Source organism: Labrus mixtus, chromosome 2 (assembly GCF_963584025.1).
Source record: "Labrus mixtus chromosome 2, fLabMix1.1, whole genome shotgun sequence".
Taxonomy (NCBI): domain Eukaryota; kingdom Metazoa; phylum Chordata; class Actinopteri; order Labriformes; family Labridae; genus Labrus; species Labrus mixtus.
In genome coordinates, this window is record NC_083613.1 from 16,051,258 (window position 1) to 16,073,514 (window position 22,257).

Below are 22,257 nucleotides of genomic sequence, written 5' to 3' on the forward strand. Positions count from 1 at the left end.
GTTAAGAAATGCCTATATCCTAAGTAATAATACTTTTATTGCTTTTAAAATGCTCTGGAAAAATATGGGGGTATGTTTTGAATGGAAGCCCTAAGAAGACATACCTCCATAAATGTTATACTACGCTGATTTAACAACTGAAATTTCACTTTAAAACAGAGTAAAATAAAATGCATTGATGCATCTAAATGTATGAGCTTCTGTGGTTCGGAGAATATTTAAAAAATAAGTACGGAGCTCGGGAGTGAAGCTGTGTAATAGTATAAATGTTGAACTCAAGCAAAGTCCAAACATGAAGCAGTTTAATAATGGTTATAAAAATGTGATTTTCACGAGGTACCGTGATGATGAAGGACTTTGTTTACATGGATTATTGTTTGCATATTTATTTATTTAAAAATAAGTGCTTTGTCTTTTTTCCTTCTGTCTTCTTTTATTTTATTTTATTCTGTTTTCTAAATAAGAATGTACATGTAAATATGTAATATAAGTTTTTTAAGGTTATAGGCCACACACCATTAGGCTATAGGCTATGTGTATGTATAAATATAAGGTAACTATATATTGTAAACTTTATAGTTTTATATTTAAAAACATACATATTTATACTAAGAGTAATATAAAAATTATGAACTAATGGAGAAGGGGTGGGATTAAACAAATTTCCTTTTCGGAAGTGTAAATCGAGGTAGAAAGTATTTGAGAGCTTCTTGTGGTGTCTTTCATTGTTTGTAGCCTACATATTCTTCTTCATCTTCTTATTTTAAGTTTTCTTTACTCTTTTTTTTTTACATGTTCAAAATAAACTTAAACTTCAAACTACTTGAACTACTTTTTTTAAAGACGAATATTTAGGCTCTGCTCGGTCACTTTTAGGAGTCGGTTCTTAGAGTCACTTTTAGGAGTCGGTTCTTAGAGTCACTTTTAGGAGACGGTTCTTAGAGCCGTTTTTAGGAGTCGGTTCTTAGAGTCGCTTTTAGGAGACGGTTCTTAGAGCCACTTTTAGGAGTCAGTTCTTAGAGTCGCTTTTAGGAGTCGGTTCTTAGAGTCGCTTTTAGGAGACGGTTCTTAGAGCCACTTTTAGGAGACGGTTCTTAGAGCCACTTTTAGGAGTCGGTTCTTAGAGCCGAATCGTTCTTGATCTTCCCATCACTCGACCGGAGGAGGCGGAGGAGGAGGAGGATGAAAACACATGATAACTGTGTTACAGTATGAAAGGTTCCTCCCGAAACACAGGAGCTGTTGCTCTGTTTTTATTCGTACTTGGCTGAATGAAATGTCAGCGGGATTCGTTTGAAAGCAGAGAAACGGAGTCTCCAGCTATCCGTGTGCGCAGGCCGGGTTGTCAGAGGAATTATTTAACTCAGGTAGGTAATGTTAGCTCGGGTTACCGCGCTGTGTGGCTCTCAGCGGGAAACACCGTACCTTACTTTTACATCAAACAGAAGAAATGTACTCAATTATGGCTAAAATATTAAACCGTTTGGCTTGACAATGTCTTCTTCAACTTAAACTAGCTCTGTAAGCTAACTGTAAAATAACTCGGGGAAGACAGCTGGCTCAACCAATCGTGTTCCGTTTTGACAACTGCTCTGATAAGTGTTACCAATGGGATTAGCGGGGAGGCGGGACTACACGTCAGACTAGCTTGCTTGCTCCACTTTCCAGCGTTGATGTTTACAACAGTGTGATGGATTTGTTTATGCAACACGGCTGACGTTAGACAGGCTGAGAGGGAAAGCACGGAGAAAACACCGGACACCGAGCTCATTTTAAAGCTCATCACTATCACAGTGCTTCGAGGACATTCTGGTATTACTGTGTCAGTAAATACAGACTATGTCAGTGGTTAGTTTATAATCTGGAGCACTAAAGATGTTTTATTTATGATTCAATCTGAAATCACCTAGAAAGTTTATTAAAATAATACAAAATATAGCTGCCAATTGTTTACTAAATTGACTTTCGTTTTACAGACTAAAGTACATTTCAAACATTCAGTTTTAATATAAAGTTAACTTAAAAATATCTGTATAAAAATGAGAGAAAAGGCTGTTTTGAAATAATGAAGTCTTGTTTATTTATTTTTATTTTTAATTTATTTTACCAGGAAAAAAACGTATTTTAAAGATAAAAATATCTATTTTTAAAGAGTGTCCTGGCCAAGACAGGCAGCAGCACAATGAACAGAGTTTCAGACAAACAACGCACAAACATACAAATTTAACAAATGTACACAATTGACAAGATTAAAAGACACAAAATAAAACAATTTCAAACAGCATATATTTTGTCAAGATCGCACACAATCATAAACATATCAGAGAAAACATCTACAGCCAGATGTGTCCACCTCCACATTGACATCTGTTTAAAAGTATCCAATCAGAGCAGCTCGTTAAGTTTCAGCTCTTCTTGTAATTCTTTCCAAGTGAAAGTTGCAACAAACTTACAAGCTTTTTTCACCAGTTCAGTTCTGACTTGTGAAACAGACAGTAAGAAAAAATCCTGGGGTCGAAGATTTTCAGTTCCTGTAGTCTTCTGTCTGATGACGGTCAGAAAGTATGAAAGAAGCAGACCTAAAATAGACTTGTAGATAAGTATACTCCAGTGTTTAAGTTCGAACAAAGAAGTCCATCCTACACAACTGCATAGTTCAAGAGGCCTTGCATCGACTTGGCTTTGTTTTAAGTATTGTACTTTGCTACATTTGAAATTACATCCGTTACTGAGTAAACAAAAATGTACCACCCTAAGGGTTTTAAATATCATGTGTCAACATGTTTTATTTTGTTGTTGTGCTTTAATTTATAAAGAAAAATTAAAATTAAAAATTAAAAAAAAAATAGTTTGAGATTGAAATCCTCGTATCCTCTTTGCTCTACACAGGAGAGACCTTTTGTTAAAAAAGTAACAAAGTAACTTTTATTTAAAGGCTTTACATGTGATTTTTCACACTTAAATATAATAGAAATCAAGTATATCCTCTGAAAATAACTCTGTGAGTAATGACTGTCTACAATGGGTGTAACACCCGAGTCCCACTGTCTGTGATGTTTTCTGAGTTTTCCGAGTCATATTTTCAGTTTGTTTACATCGCCGGGATGGCCGGCTGACTCCTCCCCTCGCAAATAAAAGTTGTTTAATTGAGGGACTAGAGAAAAGAAGAATAACATACTGTACTCACTGCTTAACTGTGTTTCTAGATCACGCTCATTTTGGGTAAATTTACATGCAGTGTGAAGATACGAGCATAATAAAGATCGCTAGCATTAGCATGCTAACCCACAATGCACCGCGAGTTGTTTTGGTTTCATGCTGGTGCTCAAGGGCGACATCTACTGGATCAAAAAATCGCATATAAAGCCTTTAAACATACAATATATATATATATTTCCCCACCAGGGGGCTCTCAATCAAAACAATAACAAAAGATGACGTTGAGGCTAGCGGGGAATCATCGGAGTTGTCTCTGCAACAACTACTGTATTCAATGGCAGAATTAATGTTAGCTTATTATATTTTCTCGGTTAAGGTTATTTCAATGTACAGAGCCAGGCCTTAAAAACAACAGCGATCTTATAACATCCATACAGAGTTAATAGTATTAAGCTGTTTGGTCTCAGGGTTTTACTCTGTATCAGTGAATACTCATGTCATGGTATCTAAATCTGTAATGTGAAGAATAAAAACTGAGCCAAAACATCCCTAGCTGGTAGTTACACTTATAATCCTGAGTAGTACTTGAGCTGTGAGGTAAAATACTGTTATTATTTGTCATGAATTAAGTGATGTGTTTTTGTTGTGTTTGTGTAGATGGGTCAGGCACTGTGGAGGCTGCCTCCCAGACAACAGCAGCAGCTTCAGGAAGAGCTCGCAGAGCACCTGGCTGACCGAGGGGAGGGAGGACGACGAGAGCCAGGTAACCAGAAACTAGAGATGCACCAATCCCACTTGTTGAGGTCACATACCGATACAATACTTGGCCTATGGGTAGCTGCCAATACTGATACAGAGCTGATCTGATACCAGATATAAATTAATAATCTGTATTCTTCACTGTGAAGATGGAACTGGGAATCATTTGTGTGTATGGCAGCATCAGGTTTTCCCAACTTTGTAAAACTACTTTAAATAAATAGAAACATACAAACTATTGCCACAACCTCACCTATATTCTGTGGACCAATTCAATAGCATCACTGACGTAATTAAACGGCTGCGTTACATTTTCTGTTCACCAGTATGTTGTTCTCCACTCTTTTGTTGATGTTGTCGTTCCATTGGACTACACATAGCATTGATATAAAGGCAAATATTGTCATTATAGCGTCGTATAGCAGACTCTGTTCCATCGTCCATTACTTCCGCGTTGTTTTTTTTAAGGTCACGTCTTACCTCAGGATCACATTAACAACTTAAAAAAGTGGACAAGAACATACTGATGAACAGAAAACAGTGCAGCAGTTCAGATACGTGCATGGAGAGCGTACAGGTCGTGCTTACAATCGCTGGTCCGCACCCATCACAGGGAATAAACGTCACAACCCCCTCCCACCCACTCCCTCAAGGTAAATCTCCCGATTATATCCTGCTGCTTTCTCACATCAGCTCGCTCGAACTTCATGTGAAAACAAAGAATCTAGGCGGCTTGCATTAGAAACTCTCCCGATAAAGTCTGAGTGAAGAATGTGTTTGCACCCCTCAAACTTCTCTGGTTTGAATTTGCAAGTGCTGTGTTGTGAATTGGCCTCCAGTGTCAGAGTTCAATGAGAATGAAAAGGACCGAATCGTCTTTAAAGTTTCTGTTGCCTTGCTGGATTCTCAAATTGGTTTGTCCTATCACATAAGAAGTCGTGTTTTTGGGCAGAAAATGACATGAATTAAACCAGAAGCAGTTTCCAGGCACGTTATAAGTGGAACACTCCAGCTGTCGGCCTCGGGTTAAGGCCACAAGTGAAACTGATGAGACTATTGGTGTGGATGAAAATGCAAAGGATGTAGATGTACAGCAGTTGATCAGTTAATGGCTTATTAAAATGTACCAAAGAACAAAAATGTGCTGATGGACACCAGTTAGAGCACTATGTATCAAAATCTGATTAACTACGAGTCAAGTCTCTGTAACTGATTTATCATCAGGTCAAATAATCACACTTACTAAGTGTGTCTGGTCTGTAGTCACGTGTTAAACAGCTGTTAAAAGTGAAATGTATGAATGTGTGAATTGATGAAGAAAAAGTCCTTATGTTTGTTCATTTGATTTCTGTCTCAGGGAGGGATGGAGGTCCTCAGAGGAGAGCGCCTCCGCACTGTCACGGCCCGGACATCTACCACCTGCTGAGAACACGCATTGGAGGTTGGAACACGCTAACACACAATTAGAAGACCAGATACTGCTAACCGTGTGTTTGAACTGTACTGCTCAATCCACTGTCTTACTTTCTTTATGAGGCCCTGTTGACACACAGGCACAGATTTTACAGAGTGCGTCCTCTTCTGTACATTAGCTGCTTCTCCTTTTTCAATTGGCTGAAAGTCCAAATGTTCCAAAGTTACATTCTGTTCAGCGAGCTAATGTAAGCAGCGCGGCTTCACCGTCTGCTTTGGTGTAAAAAGGAAGGTGGAGAGTAAGGCTGGGCGACCAATCAGGTTTTTAAGGTGTATCAATATATTTTCAAACAACCTATCGGGTAAGACAATATCGTTCATATCAGTATAGTTTTTGTTGCGTTAAAATAAGGTTTTCGTTTCTCACTTAGAGACGCCAGCCCGTCTATTTCTCCTCTCACTGTCTGTCCCTCTTCACCCCGCTCCTGCTCTCTCCGCCTCTAAGCATAACTCACCTCAACCTCAAAACACACCGCTGTGTGTGTTTGTTTTATGAAAGGAACATTTTTAATGGATATTAATGTATTGAAGTAGCATTATTATTTAATATAAATAATTACTAAAGAGGCTGGTAACAGAGGGGTCCATGGGATTTTGGTCCCAATGGGCCAGAGAGAAAGGTCTTAATTGTACTTGTCCGGGGAGAGAGGGGTGAGCCTGCACGCCTCAGGGTCCTGGAGGTTGACAGGTCGTGGAGGGATTGAAGATTGCTGCCAATCACCCTCTTTGCAGTGATCTATAGTATCGAAAAGGCATGGCAAATATAACGTATCTGTCTCCGTGTGTCTGCAGGTAAAGAGCGGCACGGTTTCATAGATCTAGAGATGCTTCCTCCTGAATTAGGCATCACCATACTGTCGTACCTGAACGCCACCGACCTGTGCCTGGCCGGCTGCGTGTGGCAGGACCTGGGGAACGATGAGTACCTGTGGCAGGGGTGAGTTCACCTGTGGCTCCTTTCTTTATAGCGTCCACTGTGTAGCCGGCCTTAAAACGTTTGGTAACGCCCGTCTCTCGCTGCTACACACTCATTAAATCAACAGATAAAAATAATAATCCCACAATAAAACGAACAGATGTTAATAAGTATTCAAAATCAATCACATGTTTTTTGACGACTCTGTTGATTCTTTTAACTGTCTTCTTTGTTCCTTTGTTCAACACATGTAAAGTCAAGTTTTATTGACTCCTTTTTATTTGTTTTCCCCTTCATTTTGTGTGCGCGTGTGTGCAGACTGTGTAAGTCCACATGGGGACACTGCTCCATCTACAACAGAAGACTCCCCGCTGGTTTCTCGTACAGGAGACTTTACCTGCAGCTGGATGAAGGAAGCCTGACGTTCAACGCTAACCCACAGGAGGTAAAACACACATGCACGCATGCACACACACACACCACCTCTAACTTATATATGTGTGTATTTGTGCGAATGTTTGGACCATGATGTCACTGTCCAGACGTGTTTTTTGATGATGTCGTTGATTTCGGCGTCTGGAGTTTCACTTCAACATCAGAGTGTTGTGCGTCTGGATTAGTTTCAATAAGATGGATCCTTTTTGAAGATTTATTATTCCCTCTCTCTCTCTCTCTCTCTCTCTCTCTCTCTCTCTCTCTGTATGTGTGTGTATAGGGTATCAGCTACTTCATGTCTAAAGGCATTCTTGTCGATCATCCCACCGAGTTGGCCAAATTCATATTCTACACCAGACGGCTCAACTGGAAGATGCTGAGGATTTATTTAGATGAGAGGTAGAAAAGCATGAAACAGTCCTCTTGTTACTCACAGCAGTTTGTAATGATGAAAAGTTGACAGCCTCTTGTTTGAAATACTTGAGTCTACACAGTCTGCTGTTTGATGTTTTACTACATCAACTTCAAACATTTAAAAGAAAAAGACTTAGCTCTCCTTTTATTCCACCATTATATTGTATTTGTGTGTATTTGTGTGTATTTGTGTGTGTTTGCAGGAGGGATGTGCTGGACGAGTTGGTGACCCTCCATAACTTCAGTAACCAGTTCCTCCCCAACGCCCTGCGGGACTTCTTCAGACACATCCACGCCCCCGAGGAGAGAGGAGAGTACCTGGAGACGCTCATCACCAAGTTCAGCCACAGGTTCTGTGCCTGCAACCCGGTACTCGTCCGGGACCTGGGCCTCAGTCCTGGTCAGTACACACATGCACATCTGCTTCTATAAAATCCTCATTCAAGAGTATTTGAAATAGTTTTATATCTTGTTTTTATTTTGTCCTTTTTATCTTTTTTTAATTTCTAAAAAAGTTTTGTTGTTTTACTGTATTCTTTTTATCCTTTAAAAGTTTCATGAAGTGTTGTCAATTTCTTTTCTTGTTTCCAAGTTTGTTTGTTTTTTTGTGAAGTCTGGGTAATTTTATGAGATTTGCTTTATCGATAACGTGTAGTTTATAGAACTAGAAGATAAAGATAGTACAGAGGATTTTCATTTTTTCAGAAAGGACTTTAAAGCCCACATTTCTGTTGAAACTGCCAAGAAGTGAGGCTCAATTTATTTAATTTCACGTATTTATTTATTATTTTAACCTGGCAGACAAAAAAAAGAGTTTAAAAATATAAATAAGAAAATCCAAAAATGTGTTTTCTGGACACATAATGTTCCTATTACCAGGCAGTGCAGTTAGATAATATTTTATAAATGCGCTAAAGTCACGATAGAAGAGTGTGTGTGCGTGGGTTTGTGCAGGTTTGATGATATTTTTACTTATTTCTATCCTATCATACTTTGAGCTTCACTCAGGCTGTGCAACAGAACTTCATTGTTTACACCTGCACAATGACAATAAATATGACATACAAATATTTGAGTATAAAAAAAAGAAATACATGGTTTGACCAAGATGGGAACTGTTAACATGTTACAGAGATTCAATAGTTCTCTTCATAATCTCCAAACTCTTTAATGACTCTGATTCTTAATCAAAACAAACATATTCTCAGCTTTTTATAACGTCGTTTCTCACTGTTTATCATCCAACATGTAAATATAGACTATACACTGTAATCACCCAAAATCATCCAGAGTGTCGAGTCGGGTATGGCTGCATCCTCGAGCTCTCTCGTCTGTGTGCTCTCGTCTCATGAGCTCTGGCGCCCCGCTCCTCCAGAAATTTACAACGGCTAGTGCACTGGGTCAAGAAGAAGTTTACGAACTTGCGCATTAATTAATATTTACAGTCTATGATTCATTCAAACATTACCACCACGCCAAAAGAAGACAGGAGTGTAGAAGACTGTGAAGAAGATGGAGTCACGCGCCCAAGGTTTACAAGAAGCCCAAATGATTGTATGAATGAAAAGACATTCAAATGAGTCACGCAGAGGGAGAGTTAGAGCGCCGTTGTTTTTTTTCAACAGCTGAACCGACACTGCTGATTGAGCTGTGTGTTCATATATATAACTAAAAAAGCACATATACATATAGAATGGCGAAATTGCTTATTTTTTATTTCGTCTTGAATGTATAAGCACCTAGTATGTTTGTAATAAAAGACATATCACATGTACACTACAGATATTTTTATTTCTGGAGCTTTATGTTGGAAATTAGAAGCTCAGGGGGCTCGGCATCAGGCATCCAGGCGAGAGCACACAGACGAGAGCAGCGAGGCTGCAGACATACAGTCTTGGGAGTTTCACAGCTGTTTTCTCACATTGTGATATTTTGACCTGAAGGTGGCGCAAGAGGAAAGCTCTTCAAAAGAAAGAGGCCTCATCCTCTGGACCCTGTTTGCTAAAGAGCAATGTAACTAGATCAAAGCTGTCAGGCTGGATCAAGAGGAAAAATGAAGGAAATGATTCTAAAGTTTGATAAAAACAGATATCCAGTTTTGAGCAGTGATTGTGATACCTTTGATGAATCCTATTTTTTTAATCAGAGGGCTGATTCTGACTGAACTACAGGGAAATAATGTAAGAAAACTCTTTCAGGTCAGTCAAACAAAGCATCATTTGTACTCTGAAGTTTTTACTTCAGACATTTTTTTTATTTTGCTCCTGAATTCTTGAATTGAGACAGCACACTTTGAAGCAGTTAAACTCCTGACCCTCTGATCCAGCCAGGTTTTATTTGAAGTAATCCGTGGCTAAAGTATCATCAGTGAGCCATGCATTTACCGACTAAAAGCTTTGTTAACATCAGCAGACCGTTCAGAAACCGATCCCTGACTCTGGTCCTGTGAAGCACTCGGACCTGCTGCTGTGATTAGCAGGATTAGTGTAATGGTTCGGAGCCCGAGGCTGCAGATGGACGGGGGGGCTGCAGTCAGCCTGCTGTGGAGATGATACGACAGAGCTGAGGGACACTTCATTAGGAGCACAGTTTACATTCATGTGACTAGTTCATCATAATTATATTTGATTTAGGGGAAATACGTTTTTAGTACGCTGCTGCTCTTGTTTGTTCCGTGCATGTTTTCTTCCTCTGTTTTTAAGAGGTTAAGGATCTATACTATGTAGAAGTGACAAAGTAGTTGTACATTAACTTTGCTCCAATGTGTACACTCAAATAAAAAATTTAAAAGTTGAAAATACAAAAAAATCTATCAAAAACTTTGATGAAAATTCAAAAAAGAAATTAATAATTACAATTACGAGAAAGTTTAAGAGAAAGTATTAAAGATGAAAATCCCCTACAAGGGCCGACTAAAAATTTCTAAACTTTTTCAGGAAATTTTCCGACATAAGAAATTGCACACAAAACCTACCCACAAAATTTCCCCCCCAAAAATGTAGTTTATTCAATGAAATCGAAAGAAATTTGCTTATAAAATATTTGCTTATATTTCCGGAAAATCTTGAAGAAGAACAAAAGTCCCCACCAAAATTTCAGTTGAAATTTTCTAACTAAAATAATTCCCATTAAAAATTTCAGAAAAGTGAACTTAAAAAATCCCAAACTTCCTGTAAAATGTTCCTGCAATTCCCCCCAGAAATAATTCCAAAATATCCCAGATATTTCCGACACAAATTCATGAACATTTCTAAGGTAAAGATTCTAAAATGTTCAGAAAATATTCTCAGAAAAATTTAAATTTCTAGTGGCAACTTCTAAAAACATTGTGACACAAATGGCGGACATCATTTTCTCTAGACAACTCTTCACGCAGTTTCCCTTTCTGTTTGTCTTTAGAGGTCGTCTTTCTTTCTTCATGTTACGACTGTCCAGTTTGTTATTGGTTCACAGAAATATTATTTTCTATGTTAGAATGTAAAAAATCCTCTTTGAATGCTTGAGTTAAAGGCTTTACATGTGATTTCACACTAAATGTAATAGAAATCAAGTATATCCTCTGAAAATAACTCTGAGTGTAACACCCGAGTCCCACCGTTTGTGATGCTTTCAGAGTTTTCCGAGTCCTGTCTTCAGTTTGTTTACATCAGTTTGATGACCGGCTGACTCCTCCCCTCGCAAATAAAAGTTGTTTAATTGAGGGACTAGAGAAAAGAAGAATAACATACTGTACTCACTGCTTAACTGTGTTTCTAGATCACGCTCATTTCAGGTAAATTTACATGCAGTGTGAAGATACGAGCATAAAGATCGCTAGCATTAGCATGCTAACACAACAATGTACCGCGAGTTGTTTTGGTTTCATGCTGGTGCTCAAGGGCGACATCTGCTGGATCAAAAAATCGCATATAAAGCCTTTAAAGTAACGAGCCTGTTTGAATATCACGTTTTGACAATGTTGGTTTCTCCTCTGTGCAGACGCCGTGTACGTTCTGTGCTACAGTCTCATCCTGCTGTCCATCGACTTGACGAGCCCTCACGTCAAGAACAAAATGTCCAAGAGGGAGTTCATCAGGAACACTCGGCGAGCGGCTCACAATGTCTCCGACGACTTCGTGGGCCACCTCTACGACAACATTTACCTGATCGGACACGTGGCTGCTTAGCTCTGCCTACCAGCAGAAACCCTCACACTGCACTGAAGAAGAGAAGGGGAAGGAAGCTTTGGACGTTGTGGAATGAAATCTGAACAATAAAACAATGAATAGATCTTAATAGAAAGATTAGAAATGACAGAACTCACCTCTGCACTGTGACACAGACTGTGATGTCGTTACCTTTAAACCCAAGGTGTGAAACGTCTTTATATCCGAGTCGTTGCAAAGAATGAGATTTTAAAGTGCAAACATGAAGACAAGCTCTGATTCTGCACTGACGGACAAGTACTACTGAGGAGGAGGAGCCTGACACTTTCAGGCTGGTTTCTGATTGGACAGCTTCACGCTCACCTGTCGGATAAACACTGGGACTTCAATGAAGGAACAGAAACGGAGGACGTTAAGACGAAGTCACTTATCATTTATTCACCAGTTTGACTTAGGACAGAGAAACACAGAAGTCGACATTTGATTTGTCCATCATTCTGGCGTTCTCTGTCTTTTTCTTTCAAGAGTAAAACGAGCAAATCGACAGCACTAAGAAAATGTTCGTATCCTCCGACACTCTTTGTTTACTGTGAGGTTTGATTTAAAGGAAACCAAACTCTGCTAACTGCACTAATACAATTTAACAAGTCTCACCATGATGAATGTCACCTGTGCATTACGCTTTTTCATTAGTTTAATCATACCACTAAAATTGCCAACAAAGGCAACCTGTTCCCCTTCGACTGTCAGCACTTTCATTCATAACATAATGTGTCATCTGGACATTGCACTATTTTTCTCCTTTATTTAAAACTTTGAGCTTCAATCTGAAGTTGAAGGCTTCAGTTGTTTCCAAAAAATGATGAAAGCAGTCGAACAGGGATAAAATACTGCTGGCATCAACATAGAATAGAATAGAATTACTTTATTGATCCCAAACTGGGAAATTGTGGAACATGTTATTAATGCCTGACAAATAATTTATTTAGGGAGATATTCATATTTTATTCTTAAATTAAAAATAAATCCCTTCTGTGATTGACTTTGCAGTCAGTGGAAAACAAAGTCGGACTTTATTTCGGGACACTGCCGGTTCGCTGCGTACCTGTTCCTGTTAAAAACCAGAACAATAAAAATATACATAAATAAATAAATAACTTCTTTATTTTCTTTTGATTGACAATCTTAGTGGTTTCACAGGAATAATGTATGCAACATTGAGCAGTGAAAAGAGTGAGTGCTGTCAGATGGGGCCCCCGTAGGGAGGTTTCCTGCTGTCACTGCAAACTTTGCACATATTGAGTCACTGATTTGGTTTAAAGTTTGTCAGCTCTCAGGGGCCCCCTTGTGGCCTGGGACCCCAAAGCAGTTACCTGCCCTGCCAGGATTGCAAAATAAAAACCCATTAATTTGACTCCGTCATGGGGTTGATTTCATGATTTCTTTCTCACAAAATAACTACTGCGACTGTAATTCTGTCAATCTCTTTTGAATAAGAGGTATGAGGTATGACGCACCTGTAACTAACAGCAAACGTCAGTTAAGACACTAAACATTTAAAAATGTTATCAGCTAAACTCAACAATGGCGCCCATCAGATTGTCACTTTGTGCTAGTAGCTCCACCGCTGAGTCCCAGAAGCTAGCATGTAGCCGCAGCTAACAGTCAGGTGTCTCTGAATGTAACCATAGCAACAGACAGGTGAAGCTGTTTTGTATTTGCATCTTTTTTTAATAAAAGGGGTTTGTATCATAACTTAGATACTTGCAATACCAATAATTATTTATTTCTGAATTATTTTGTTTTCTATCCAGTTAAGATCTTGTTCAAAGAGCCTCTTCATTTATGATTCACTTTATTGATTATTGCCGATGATGCACACTGACGTTTTCTTGATCTTATGAAGGAAATTCACCTCCGGTAGTGTTTTTTGTGGGCACTAGAGGACTTATGACTGACAACATGTACTGAGAAAACGTTTGAAATATTTGACTCATTATTTGATTTTACTCACATGTTTTGACCACTTGCAGTTTTACAGTTTAATGTAATAAAAGATAGAAATCATGCACGGCTCTTTTTGTTTCATCTGTTACATGCAACCTTTATGTATTTCAGCGATAGATTATGTTCTTCTGATGTGAGCTCTTCACGTTTGGAAATAAGAAGTCACTTCAAACACCTGATTTCTTTCTCATGTCCAGCAGTGGGCGACTCCACAGTTTCGTTATTTAAAGATAAAATCTTTCTACGTGTCAGGTGATTTATTCCCTCTGTAAACGCTTTCCTAACGAGTTTATTGTCTCAATCTCTACTTTCAAGCCTTCTTCAACACAGCATGGTATTTTCTTTAGTAAATTATTGAATTATGGATGCTACTTGCTAACCAATTTGCACTTGTAACTATTTCAGCTTCACCCTCTTGTCCAAATATGGTCAGCGGGGTACACTTATATGGCTAGATATGATTGTTGATGTTGCTACACTGAAAAGCATTGTATTCAGCATTGGGTAGTATTTAGAAACTCTGAGGAGTCTACTGGTAAATTTCTCAGGAAATGTTTTTTGTTAAAGCCTGTTTTTACCAAAACAACTTGTAGTTATTGTCATGGTACATGTAGGGCTGGGAATCTTTGGGTGTCTTAACGATTCGATTTTGATTCCCGGGGTCACAATTTGATTCAGAGTCTATTTTCGATACAAAACGATTCTGGATTCATGATTCAAAGTCTATTTTTGAATTAGTACATACTCAGGATCTAATCCAGTCATCTGTCAGACTGGCTGAATTTCTTGCTGCTCCATTTTACATTCTACTGAGTTATAGAGCTAGCCTTAGCACTTAGCAGGGAGTGACTGATTAGCCCAAAAAAAAAAAAAAAAAAAAAAAAAGTTTTTGGAAGTTATGAATCTATTTAAAATCTCACAAGATAAGAATCTTGATTTTTACATTACATATGCTACTTGATAAACTAAGCTAGTGCTAGCTTTAGCTTAAGGTGTTTTCACTGTTTGTTACCCATCGCATTTCTCCGTTTCGATCCAACCATGTGGACGATTCTCCCACCAAGAATCGTCCAAATAAGGTCTCTCCTGGCTCTCATGAATTAAAATGGCAACTGGTAACATGCTTCATCTTATGTTAATCGTCTACAGCTCTTTCCATACATGCACTCCTTAAAATACTTATACATTTCCAGAACAGCCTGCCCCGGAAATCTCCCGGAGTTTCTCTTTCAAGTCATTGTAATCTTAACAACATAACCAAGATGGCTGATCAAGCAGAGAAGTCTGGCACTATAATGACGTTTTTTAACATTTTGATCAATTGAATGTGCAATCACAGTTTCAGTGAACTATTAGAAGAGTATGGAAGCCCTAAGAGGACATGCATCCATACTCGGTTAACCTGTGGTAACGACTACATTTCAGTTGTTTTAATGAGGTCTCAACTTTTTAATCTAGTCACCTTGAGATAACAATATTGGTTTTGGCTTGATAACGTGTCAATTCAGTTGTTTCCTCGAGCTCTCGAGATATTAATTTGGCAAACAAAGAGTTGTGACCGAAATAAAACACTCATTCCCTACTTTTTATATGGGGAGTTCCCTGTAGTGAACTGCTTCTGTACACTAAACTCATCATCATTAGGACAAAAAAACATTACTCTGATGGTGAGAATCCTTTTTAAGATTTCGGTTAAAATGCCTCCAAATATGAACTTTTTTCTGTTTCTGTGTTTCTGTGTTTATGATGGTTTCTCCTCTCATCTGTCTGAGGGCATTCAAACTTTCAGCAAAAAGCTTGAACCTGGATAGTGACCATCGGCTGAACACTACTTTCCACAATGAGTGCACTGTATGAGGTATGATATTGCTCTCTCAATATATATTGAATAGAGTGTGATTTCAGGCAAAGACCAAGTCTTGCTTTTTTTTCATACAGAAATACAGAAATACTTTAACTCTCTCATCCAGGTCTACACTCCCTCCCGGCCACCACGCTCTGCCAATGAAAGGCGTCTGATCCAACCTTCTCCTCTGTTGCCCCCCGGTGGTGGAATGAACTTCCAAACTCCATTCGATCTGCAGAGTCCCTCTGTACCTTTAAGAAAAAGCTAAAGACCCAGCTCTTTCATGAATACCTACTAACTTAATGATGATGGTCTCGATATCATTGATGATGATGATGATGGTTGTGACGATGGTTTTGTTGATAACGATGACTTTTAAGATGGTTACTATACTGATTAGAGCTCTCAAGAACTGCCATCAATGTTGTGCTTTGCCTCTGTGCAATGCCTGTCAGCACCTGTGTGTCCAATGGGACTCAAAGCTGATCGTTTGCTCTTACTGACATTGTTCCCTTTTTTCTAGATCCTTGCTTGTGTTGTACTTACTCACTGATGTACGTCGCTTTGGATAAAAGCGTCTGCTCAGTGAATTGTAAACAGGTCACACACTGCTTCTTCCAAATGTATGAGCGGAGCACGTGTGTGTGTGTGTTTGAGATCAAACAGCCAAAAACCCTCGCCAGACACAATATGACCTTTGACAATTGACCTCTATGAGTGTGTGTGTGTGTGTGTGTGTGTGTGTGTGTGTGTGTGTGTGTGTGTGTGTGTGTGTGTGTGTGTGTGTGTGTGTGTGTGTGTGACCTCTCCCCGGGTGCTGTTTGGTTTATGTACTGCAAATGAAAAGAGAGCAGAGGGCAGAGATACATGACCCAAACATTAAACAAGAAAACACACAAACTCCTGATCTCAGACAAATCATCTCAACATTTTAATCTTTATTCCGTTTGACTCTACGTCTCTAACTAAAATTGAAGTCTATATGAGATGACAAAAAGTCAAGAAACGCATCTGCTGACCTTTGACTTTGAACGCACCACCACTGCTCTCTCTCTCTTTTGGTTACAAATACGGCTGAAGATCTGTATTTTCTTTTAAAGCTTCGTTACTTTTTAATACAATGACTTAGGAATCACAGAGATAGTATCGTTAAAAACATGTGGTATCAAAGTGTTTGGAAACTTTAACAACATTAGTCAGTGGTTACATGTGTGGAAAAATTCTTTAAAGGTGAGAAATATTCTGTAAAAAAAGTTTGATATCAGTGTTTTATTTGACAGAGCGAGGAATCAAAAGGTGACGGCGGGTCATTTGTCTTCTGATTGTAAGAAGTGAATATGTGAACAGCAATCACAGCTAGGTCAGAGTTACCTTCCTCGTACTATTATTTTAATTACAACACCTTAATTGAACACCGTGCCATGATCACTATGATGATGATGATGAAGGCTCTGGTGTTTATTTGGTCCGTCTCAGAGCGGCGGGCCGCCGGGTCTGGTGGCGTCCCCCGTCCTGAGAGACTCACTTAAGCCTGATGGAGATGATGGATGTCCTCCTGAGCCCCCCGACTCCTGCTCTTCATCACCGCTGCTGCTGACACACACACACACACACACACACACACACACACACACACACGGCTGCTACTGTTACTATGGTTACAAACACTTTTCTTTGACCTGCTACACATACCTTATTAGAATACTTTGTCAAATCTGCCGTTATGATGTCATCATGATTATATTTATATTTCATACGATCAGAGCACATTGATAAAACTACTAAATATAAACATGCCTGCTCACATGCGTACTCTGAAGGGAACAATGAGAAGAATGATTTCATTTTTTGGTGAACATTATTCGAATCCATGCAACTTTTTATGAACACAAATCCATAGACATGACGGTAGATCCCAAGTTCTGTGTATTTTTAACGAGTTTCTGTCTGACATAAAAGCCAAATGAAAAATGCAAGGGGACTTTTTAGTGTTATAGAAGAAAACAAATTAAAGAAAGGACCTGACTCTTTAAATTACTTATTTTATTATTAGCATTATTGTATTGGTCTGTTCTTTTTTTCCTGACTGTTCTGGATTTGCACATGCACCTTTTTATATATTTTGGAAGATGTTAGTGCCATGTTGTTTGTATATGCATTCTTGATTAATAAAATTAATAACAATAATAAAAACATGAGGCGCCGGACTTAACTGCTAAGCCAGTGTTTTTCAAAGTGGGGGTCCATACCCGCTGGGGGGTCGGCAGAGAGTGCTAGGGAAGTCTCGGAAACTTGGATGAAAGAGGGAGTAAAATGGAAAAAAAATAAAAAAACATAACGATCTGGGATCTGTCTTTTTAGAGGATTGTTGCACCACTGAAAACTAGCGACCTGCCTCCTCGTTAGAAGGAAACATTACTAAAAGAAGCGACCACAAGAAACCTGAACATGACGGAACCCCTGTGCCTAGCCATCCAACGTGCCAAAGTTCTGACTTCCTTCTAAAATGATGAAACATGTTTGTTCACCACGACTCTTTAATTAGTGCTTACAGACGACGGTCTTGTGTCTGTCATCTCCATCATTAGAATAACTAAAATCACTCCGTCATAAATCCTTCAATCTTTATTAAAACAGCTTCTAGACTTCAGTAACTGACCATCAGGTGTTCACTATACTTTCACAATGCATTGTGGGATACAATAAGTGCACCATATAGAGTGTAATAATGCTCACTAACAATTTGGACAACAGCAAAAAAACAGCGTGCTCCCTGCAAAGTGATTTCAGACACAGCCATGAATAGAAATGTTGTTATTATAATAACTGAAATTGAAAGTTTTCCTCTTTTGAGACTTCAAATTTGAAAACTTCAAAGTGAATTCATCAAAATGGAATCAAGGAAAACTCTGAGCTTCTTCTTTGCAACCAAGAGGCCCGCTTTGAGGGGCCCTGACGACCATCTTTGGAGAAAGAAACATCTTAACTACCCAGCGTTAAACTTTACTTCCTTTCTCGTTTGTTCCAGCTTCATATTGAAGTAAAAACTTTTTATGATGTTTTTGTTTCATGTCATGAGAAACAAATTCATTACTCCTGAGTTCAAATCTGTTGTTGTGACGTCTGCAACACCAGAATAAATCACTGCAAAAACTCAAATATCACAAAGTGGATTCCTCTGATTTCTAGTCAAAAAACATCTCTTTACACATTCACCTGATGAGTCCAGATAAACATCTTATTATGGGATATCTCGAGCAGAATGAGGCCATAGAGCTTAGAATATCTACCAATGCAGCAAGAAAAATAACTTCATTTTCTTTGAACAGTACATCTCATTTAAAGACACTTAACAAGCTCATTTAGTTTGCTGCATTGGCGGACACGTTTACTTATCACTAATACTAATTTTCTCTCCTTATCTTGACTCATCACTTATAGAAAGTGTAATGAGATATTTTAGACAATAACTAACCACATTATAAGACCAGATTTTTTGCAGTGAATTATTCTGGTGTTGCAGAAATCAAGACTTTAGCAGTTTTGTAGAAAACTTCAGACATTTATTTTTACTGAAACAAAGAAATGTTTTTAAAAACTAACTGAAGAAGAAAGTTAAACGCTGGACCGTTGAAAGAGCAAACTTTGGATTTCATGCGCTACATCTCTTTACTTTGTTTTTGCCTATTACTTTTTTCTAGCTTAAATTAAAATGTATTCCTAATAAAGTCTGAGAAATTAAATTGCCATAATAAATTCTGCAGCGTATAGATTAGAAATGTTAAGATGCATCCCAGTAATATCGTAGAAGTGCACATTAAGAAATGAAAATCTCTCAGTTAATTTCATTAACTTGCTTTAGAAAAGTTTTTGCATTTGTAGTGGACTTAGAGAAAGTTTAGTTTCAGAGGTTTGGAAAAACATATTGAAGCTGTGAGAGAAGTCACCAAGAGAGCTCAAGCAAAAAAAAGAGCGACTCTTAAATAAAAAGCTTGTCAAGGTGAAATTAACCTGGAGACGCAATTAGAAAAAGAGAGAGTGTGTGAGAGAGAGGGAGAGAAAGAGAGAGAGCGTCGACAAAACTAAACTATGACAGAAAAGGAAAAGGAATAACTCTCCATCAGAACAATAAACTACAACAAAGATATTTTCCCGCCATGTTTTTCTCTTTGATCTGCTGACAAGTGAATCAAATGTAAACTGACATCATAAACTCACTCGTGATCTTCACTTTTATTGATTGCCTTTTTGATCCATCAAAAATATATTTTAATCAGGGCGCTGGTGGCGCAGTGGTTAGTGTGTGCGCGCGTCATGATTGGAGGCTCTAGTCCTCCAAGCGGGCGGCCCAGGCTCGAATCCAGCTTGTGGCTCCTTTCCCGCATGTCATTCCCCTCTCTCTCTCTCTCTGATTTCAGACTCTATCCACTGTCCTATCTCTACAAATGTTTCAAGTTTTTTTTTAATATTTTGACATTTTGTAAAAATGTTTTTTTGATTTTCTTTAAACTTTTTACGTCTTTTGAAACGTTTCATTAAGTCTTTAACACATTTTACAATAACATATTTTTACGCTTTTTGAAAGATTTTAGCATTTCATTGATAAAATTAATTAATAATTATGTTTCTTTACATAATTTGACATTTTGTGGAAGGTTTTGCATTTCATACATTTTCAGGTTTTTTTTAGGTTTTTAAGACACATTCTTTAACTTTGTGAAATGTTTTTAGGTTTTGTGAAGTGTTTTTTGTATTTCTTGATTTTTTTACTTTTAATAAAATTATTTTGCTCTCTTAAAAACATTTTTTTTATGATAATGTTTCATACTCATTCATTCTTTTATGATATGTTTTTTACATTTTGTAAGACATTTTTGCGATTAATTGAAATTTTTCATTTGAATAAATATGTGGCGTTCAGTCAGATGTTTATGAAATAAAATGAAATGTTTGTGTTTTTTACCTTCAGGGCCACCGTAATAAAGTCCCTTTACCTGTTGAATAAATCCAGAGTCAGAGCTCCAATGAAAACAAAACTTTTATTTACAGTCAACAGTTTTCATTTCGAGTCTGAAATGGAGGTTTATTTATCACAAAGTCACAGCGACACGAAAGATGACATTAGCCTGAATATTTCAGATTAACTCTCAGGATAGGAATATAGTTAGAATATAAGTATGTACAACAAGACATATGTACCAGGCATGTGACTATGAGTGTGTACAAAACGTACATCCTAAAATGAGAATGGACAGACATAAGGGTTGTGATCATTCATTAAATAAGAGAGAGGTGTATACGGCCGTGAAATAAGTTGAAGTGAATTAATATGACGGCTGGTAATTAGAGCAGTGAAACGAGTCCACAGGGCAGTCAGGGTGTCTGACTTGATGGATTTATTAATTATTAGTAATGTCTATTAATGTTTGGAAAATTGGATTTCAATCATGTGATATATTTTTTATGAAGAGTATTAGGCCTATTTACTTTACTCAGTCTTCAGATTTCAGATTGATGAAGTCACATTTAATAACTTAAGTTAGTTTGAGGTAAACGTTTAAAATGATGAAAAACACGACTGCACAGAGTGAAATTCTGGTTCAACAAAAAACTGTAAATGTCTCTCACACAGTCTGAGGAGTTAAAGAACTATAAACTGTCTGCCACATTATCACTTTCTGAGTGTAAACCTGCCAGTTGTGTGTATGGAAGTCACACTCACGGTGGAATAAAATCCTAAATTGTGTTATTAAACTGCAGGTTTGCGCTGTGAGACATTTCTAACACGCTTTAAAAACACCTTTGGCCTCTAAACTGCTGTTTCTGTCACTGTGAGCTAAATCAAAGCTGCAGAGGCATCGAACCACAGAAACCACGTCCTGCAAACATACCACCATTTAGTCTGTCTCTGTTTTCTGTCTGTCTGTGGCTCCAAGTCCTGTCTGTGTCTCTGCAGAGCCGCGCTCCGCAGTCTGTCTGCAGCCTCAGTCTGTCTGTTTGCAGCTTCAACCGTCTGACTACAACTCAGAAGCTTCAACCTCAGCTTCACTGCAGCATACCGTTAACAAATAACTCACTCTCGTACTTTTATAAACTCATACTTTTATACTAACAATGCTTCAAGAATTATCATCACACTTTTTGACTGTGAAAATATTGTAATTTTAAAAGCATATCATACCCTGAAATGTACTGTAAGATTCAGTCTACTGCTGTAAAGTTGGACATTTTACCATTGGGCTCTATGGAGATTGACTCCATGCAGAGGCAGCCTCTAGTGGACACTGGTGGATTTGTAAGAAAGCCCTGGAGGTTAGAGCTTGGTCACAACACCATCAGTATCCTTAAAAATAGCATTTAGCAAATAGCATTTCTAAGACACGGAAAATGGAAATGAGAGGACAACGTTCCTACAGGAGTTGTGTGTTTAAATGCTGAGGGGATTTATAATTGAGTCAACAATGACTCACTGAAGACAGAGTGGTGCTTCTAGGGACCTTGGTTCTTGTTTCTGATCTCTGAAGCCCCTTTTTGACCACAGGAACGTCCTACCAGAACTGAACTATGGACCTTTAGAGGAACTACATTTATACTGCAGGAACCAGGGTCTACATTTAGTTCTGGGGTAATTGCTTTTCCCCTTTAAAAAAAAAACCTGCTCAGGGGGTAGTATTTTCAAAAGGTCCAGGGACCTTGTGGGACAGGGCCTGTAGGTGCTGAACATCTCTGATTGGTCAGGCACTTGCAGAATTTTGAATCTGGTTTGCTACCAGCGCTCGTTTCGTTTCCAGTGTGGATTCAATGAACCCATTTGCAATGCACTACAGCCCAAGCTTAACCTCCACCATGCTAACAGGCTAACTGTATGTAGCAAAAATGATGATGGCATCATCTTTGTTGTATGGTTCATCTTCTTCTTACCAACACTTACTGGACTGTAGTTCTAGTGCAGTTACTTTATTGCTTCTCCATACGTCATTGGCCTGATTTGCATAATCCTTCCGGGATTTCAGGCCGCTGTAGAAATGCGGAAAAGGGTCTTATGAGGTTGCTAGGATTAGTACAACACATTTGTTTAAAGTAAAACTGCAGGATGATTTATG

General features: G+C 38.3%; 1 protein-coding gene across 1 annotated transcript; it reads left to right on the top strand.

The window, feature by feature from the left end:
- The first annotated feature begins 1,158 nt into the window (after nucleotides 1-1,158).
- Nucleotides 1,159-13,368, top strand: fbxo8 (F-box protein 8). Its single transcript, XM_061052963.1, has 8 exons — nucleotides 1,159-1,367; nucleotides 3,817-3,922; nucleotides 5,276-5,359; nucleotides 6,184-6,328; nucleotides 6,626-6,752; nucleotides 7,023-7,141; nucleotides 7,360-7,556; nucleotides 11,135-13,368. Exons 1-8 carry the CDS (start codon nucleotides 1,272-1,274, stop codon nucleotides 11,320-11,322), a joined length of 1,062 nt encoding a protein of 353 aa, XP_060908946.1. The 5' UTR covers nucleotides 1,159-1,271; the 3' UTR covers nucleotides 11,323-13,368.
- The last annotated feature ends 8,889 nt before the right edge of the window (nucleotides 13,369-22,257 follow it).

Excerpts from the sequence above, each read along its gene's own strand:
- fbxo8 (XM_061052963.1), top strand. The coding sequence starts at position 1,272 with ATGAAATGTCAGCGGGATTCGTTTGAAAGCAGAGAAACGGAGTCTCCA. Across the intron at positions 6,329-6,625 it reads GATGAGTACCTGTGGCAGGG|ACTGTGTAAGTCCACATGGG; the intron begins GTGAGTTCACCT and ends GCGTGTGTGCAG. Across the intron at positions 7,557-11,134 it reads GGACCTGGGCCTCAGTCCTG|ACGCCGTGTACGTTCTGTGC; the intron begins GTCAGTACACAC and ends TCCTCTGTGCAG.